General features: G+C 35.8%; 1 protein-coding gene across 1 annotated transcript in view; it reads left to right on the top strand.

Annotated features, from left to right (window-relative positions):
- The first annotated feature begins 556 nt into the window (after nucleotides 1–556).
- The window catches only part of LOC140433947 (retinal guanylyl cyclase 2), a 518,935-nt gene continuing 513,421 nt past the window's right edge, over nucleotides 557–6,070 (top strand). Inside the window, exons 1-3 of the mRNA XM_072521918.1 lie at nucleotides 557–580; nucleotides 660–873; nucleotides 1,661–2,233. Coding sequence (XP_072378019.1) covers nucleotides 557–580; nucleotides 660–873; nucleotides 1,661–2,233 — 811 coding nt within the window. The remainder of the gene's footprint in view (nucleotides 581–659; nucleotides 874–1,660; nucleotides 2,234–6,070) is intronic.

Below are 6,070 nucleotides of genomic sequence, written 5' to 3'. Positions count from 1 at the left end.
CTGCTACGGAACTCTTCGGGATACCGTGTTGTTTGGACCAACTTAGGAAAAGCCAGTATTATTCGTGTAGAAGTTTTTACATACGAAAAAGAATGAACTTATTTTAAAAATACCAAGGGTTACTTTAATTAATTTTTTTTATAAACTTTAGTCATACCGAAGCAGAGGTCGTCCACCAACACGTTGGACTGACGATCTAAAACGTTATCATAGGAATTGGATGCAAGAGGCACAAGATCGAAATAGATGGAAAATTATAAAGGAGATCTATGTCCAGCAGTGGATAAGCGAAGATTGAATGATGATGATGATAATCAGTAACGTGTAATTGTAATGTAATAAACAATGTGATACAACAATGGAACTTAGGAATCAGAATTATTAAAACAAGAGCAGCTTTCTCAAAAACTAAAAATAGAAAAAGTAAACTACGAGGTTTCTTTAGATTTGTTTTATGTTTATATAAAAGGAACACGTAATCGAGTATAAATTTAAAATATCTTCTTATTCTGAAACTCTAATAAAGCTAAAAAAAACTAAATTATTTTTATTTCAAATGCCAAAATCTTTTAAAATATTAGTAATCATTATATCTTTTTATTTCAGAATCAAAATGCATATATCAAAGCGTGCAGGAGTAACAATACGCGGGAACTGAGCTCTATAAAGGCCTTCCTAAGCCATGCCTCGTTGAAAAGCCAACTATGGCAGGCCTGCCACTGCTACTGGGGTTGCTGGCCTGCGTCCGTTTAGCTTTCTTTCAAACTCCCACCCTTATACTGACCGAGCTGTGTTATTCTCCACTCGACTTGGATTTAATCGGACTGAAGATGAAAGAACTGAACATTTCCGTGGAATTCATGGATGAAAGAGGTAAAGTTTCAATTTTGTTTTGCATTTTTCTTTACTATATTTTAAAAGCATGGAAGAATTTTCTGAATTTAATGTTAGTTAATATTCACAGAATTCAGATATAAATACAGGGTGTTTCTAAAATAATCTAAAATATCGTTGTAAGCGTTTAATTTTATTAGCGATCCGATTAGCGATCGGCGCTCAGTTGGTTCCGGGCCAACTAGTGTCAAATGAGCTACCGTGCATGTGTTTGTGAGCAACCAGGCAACACATGCGAAATTGGAGCCTGAAAAAAAATAGAGTTTCAGTTAAGAAAGGCAATGGGAATAGCAACCTGGAATGTTCAAGGATTATTGCAACCAGGCAAACTGCATATACTACAACAAGAAGTTGAAAGAGAGGATATAGAAATATGCGGACTTTGCGAGACCCATTGGAAGGACAAGGACACTTCCGAACGGCAGATCATGTTGTATACATATCGGGAGTAAATAACACAGGAAGAAATGGTGTTGCAATTATGGTGACTAAAAAAGTTTCAAAATACGTGTATGATTACCAACCGATAAATGACAGATTTCTAAAAATAACCTTACTAGCATCACCAAACAAAATGCACATTCTTCAGGTCTATATGCCAACCTCAGACGCGTCACACAATAAAGTCGAAGACGTATACTCCGTTATTAAATACGCAATAAGAATTATTTCATCTAAAGAACCACTCATAATCATGGGCGATTTTAACGCTAAGGTAGGAGAAACAAGAAATGATACATCCAAAATGTAGGAAACTATGGGTTAGGTATTAGAAACAGCCGAGGCGAACGTTTAATAGATTTTGCAACCAAAAACAGTTTGGCCATTGTAAACACAATGTTCAAACATCATGCCCGTCGTTTATCGACGTGGACCAGCCCAAATGGAGAATACAAGAACCAAATCGACTACATATTGATTAGAAACAGATGGAAGACATGTTTTACAAACGTAAAAACTAGACTAAGAGCTAAATGTGGATCAAATCATAAATTCTTATGGGCTTGCTTCAAGATGAAGCTAAAAAGAACGATACCGCACCAAAATCAATACAGGCTGAAGATTTCAAATCCGAAAACATTTAAAAATGCATTAAAGGAAACTAGTATGTTGAACACACAAGACAACCCAGAAGAAATGTGGAAAGGTTTCAGAATTGCCATAGAAACCTCTGTAGAAAGAACCAGAACCGAGAAAAAGATCATCAAGAGAAAACACTGGATGACAGACAGAACGCTGCAACTTTTCGAAGAGCGAAGGACAATCAAATCTCTCATATATCAAAAAGACAGCAACAAAAACGAATTAGCAAGGTTAAATGGAGAAATTAAAAGAGCACGTAGAGATGATAAAAATAAACATATAAATGAAGAATGCGAAGAACTAGAGAGACATGCAAACCGGTATGAATCCCATGAGCTATATAACAAAGTCCGATATCTATCCAGGGAATTTCCTATCCAGGGAATTTAAACCAATCACACAAACAATAATGAATCAAAACCAACCAATTATAAATGACGAGAAAGGGATTGCGGAGGTATGGAGAAAATATTGTCAAAGTCTATATGCAGATGATCCCCAGAATGCAAATCATGACAAGTTCACCGCAGAGAGAGAACCAAACATTCTAAAGTCAGAGGTAGAAAAAGCAACCAAAAAGTTAAAAAATAGAAAATCTCCTGGCGCAGACCAGATCACCGCAGAAGTTTTAAAAGAGACTGGAGATGTTGGAGTAAATGTTATGCATATGATCTGCAAAAAGATTTGGGAAACCGGAGAGTGGCCCAACGACTGGACAACATCCACTTTCATCCCAATATTCAAAAAAGGAACTCCGCTAGATTCCAGCAACTACAGAACAGTAACCCTAATATCCCATGCAAGCAAGATTCTACTTCATGTAATACATGAAAGACTAAAAGCTTTTCTATTGCCTCAGATATCAGAAGAACAAGCGGGATTTGTCCCAGGAAAAGGCACAAGAGAACACATCCTTAATGTCAGACAGCTAATCGAAAAAACTCGTAAATTCAATACTCTTATGCTTATGTGCTTTATATATTACACAAAGGCCTTCGATAAAGTCAAATAGCAGCAATTATGGTCCATACTAGCGGAAATGGGAACACCCCACCACTTAATTTGTCTAATTAAAAGTCTATATGAAAATAATAAGTGCACAGTAAAAATAAACAACACCCATTACGATCATTTCAAAATAGAGGCAGGTGTCAGGCAGGGATGCACAATCTCGCCTGATAATATATAAACGCATAATATTAAACTGCGTTTAATATCTACAGCGAACACATTATGCGAAAGGTATTAGACGGATGGAAGGGTGGAATATGAATATCAGTAGGAGGTCAAAAATCAGTAACTTGAGATATGCTGATGACACTTTAATAATCGCGGCAAATCAAGAAGAAATGGAAGACATAATAAGATGTCTGGAGGAGAAAAGCAGAACATATGGACTAAAGCTAAATAGGAGTAAGACAAAGATCATGCTAGTAGACAGAGCTCGGCATAATCTTCAACGCATTAAAGAAATTGTGGGCTTTGAAGTGGTAAATAGTTTTATATACCTGGGGTCCCTAATAACAAATTACGGAGGGTGTGATAGAGAGATACGTAGAAGGTTGACTATTGCTAGAACAGCTATGATGAAACTGGTAACAATTTAGAAAAATTCTAACATAACAATACACACACAACTAAGGCTAGTAAGGGCACTCATTTTTCCCATAGCCACATATGCATCCGAAACGCGGACCTTAAAGAAAGCGGATAAAAAAAAACTAGACGCTTTTGAAATCTGGGTATACCGCGGCATGTTAAGAATATCCTGGATTAATTATGGCACTAACGTATCGATATTAGAACAACTTAAAGTAAAGGATAGATTGCTTAAACAAAGACAACAGAGATATTTGCAGTATTTTGGATACATTGCTAGAAGAACAGGGACGATAGAAAAACTGATAGTCGAGGGTAGAGTTGAAGGAAAGAGACCTAGGGGAAGATATCCAAGCCGTTGGATAGACCAAACAAAAATATTGATTCACCAAGGGTTACATGAAGTCGAACAACTAGCCTAGGTCAGGAAAGGATGGAGGGAAATCGTGAAAAATCTGTAAAGGCCTGATGGTGTCACCACATCCCAAAAGGGATTAGGACTGAGGAGGAGGAGGAGGTTTACTTTTATGACTAATCATTTGTATAACATGCGTGATAAGTTTTATCGTCCTTAAGATACTGGGTGATATTATAACTGGCTGTAAATGCTATAAAATAGGGGTGCGCGTATTACTGGGTCTATTAATCCATGGTAACAGAAACCTTAAAGTTTCTAAGAAGGGATTGTACCTTACATTTCATTCTGTCGTAATTTTCTGGTAAAAACTTCGTTCTTAAAGTTCTTTAGAAGTTAATATATTTTTCACATCATGTTTACCAACGTTTACATCCTAATTGATTAACTCTTAGGCGCTCAACTAAAACGTAACGTAAGCTAAAAGTAGATTATTAAAGTTTATATAAAAACTACATTCTGTTATCATTGGACGAAGATCTTTTACAATAAAATTTAATTGTCGTTTAATAATGCGTAAACATGTATTTTTTAAACAAAATTTTTTACTTTTATGTTTTTATAATGTGGGATTAGAAAATACATACAGCCGTTAATTTTCACCCATCTATTTCTAACCCCTTCTTTTTAATAGCCATATCAGTATCACTGAGTTAGTTGCCATATTTCTCCAAAGCGGTTTGACCGATTTTTATGAAATTTTATATGTATATTCGATAGGTCTGAGAATCGGTCGTAATATATTTTTCATACAGATATGTGATAAGGGTTACCACAAACATATTTTAAAATTTTTTGGATACAATTTTTGATTTTTATTTTTTATGACGTGGCATTAAACAATACATACAACCCTTAATTATCAACCTTCTATTACTAACCCCTATTTTTATTACTTACCCATATTAGTGTCACAGAATTAGTTCCAATAGTCCTACGAATCCGCTTGACTGATTTTTATTAAATTTTATAGGTATATTCTGCACGAACTTTGGCAAATGTTGTTCTAGTAATAGCACGACATGCTTGCGTAATTCTTGCTCGCAATTCCCCAAGTGACGCAAGTCGAGTTTTATAAATAATTGACTAGTCATCAGTGTGGTGGGACTGAGGTAACCCCTTAGAAAAAAGTCAGGTGGCGGTAAGTCTGGTGACCTCGGTGGCCACTCGATAGGACCTTTCCTTCCAATTCATTTGTTCGGATAATTAGTATCCAACCAGCGCCTAACTGGAGCTGCATAGTGAGGAGGTGCTCCATCTTGTTGGAAATGCAGCAAATCTTCGTCTAGAGCTAGATTACCTTACCTTCTCTGAATTGATGCGGATTCGTATCACTCCAGTACCGACAGTTTTGTTTATTTACATTATCATTCTGCATAAAAGTACATTCATCAGTGAAACAAATATTTTTTAACATTCTCGGTTCAACGCGAATTCTTTCAGTCATGAGTTCACAAAACTCGATTCGTCGGTCTGAATCATCATCTCCTAGTTTGGGTTTTTTGTACGGGTAAAACTTATGTAATTTCAACACCTTTTTGACCGACTCATGTGAAAGTCCTGTCATTGCAGATACTTGACGTGTTGATGCAGTAGGCTTTATTGCATAATTTCCAAGGACCTCAATTTGGGATGCTTCATTCAGTAATCTGGGGGCATCCCTTTTTTTATTTTGCCCTGATCCCGTTCCTCTAAACTTTTCATCTAAATCGCGGACGTACACGTGACTTACATTTTTGTCCGGATGCCTTTCATGAATAGGTGTACAACAACTACTGTTGCTAACATATTCAATGTGTTCTAAGAATGCTCCAATTGAGGTACGTTCTAAAATTCCCAGTTATCAAAATAGTACTTTAAGGAAACCGCCTTATAATAAAAATGAAATTTTTTTACAATTATGTCCTTACACTCAAAATGAGCTGAGTGAATTATTGATAGGAAAATTGAAATCTTCAAAATCGTGTGGATCTGATGAAATACCTCAATTTTTATTAAAAAAAGTAATTCCATTCATACTATCACCTTTAACATTTCTAATAAACTTGTCTTTTTGCAATGGCATTTTTCCGGATTATC

Source organism: Diabrotica undecimpunctata, chromosome 2, assembly GCF_040954645.1.
Source record: "Diabrotica undecimpunctata isolate CICGRU chromosome 2, icDiaUnde3, whole genome shotgun sequence".
In the NCBI taxonomy this organism is placed as follows: domain Eukaryota; kingdom Metazoa; phylum Arthropoda; class Insecta; order Coleoptera; family Chrysomelidae; genus Diabrotica; species Diabrotica undecimpunctata.
Note: the sequence above shows the minus strand (reverse complement) of the source record. Positions and strands in the feature narration are given on the sequence as shown.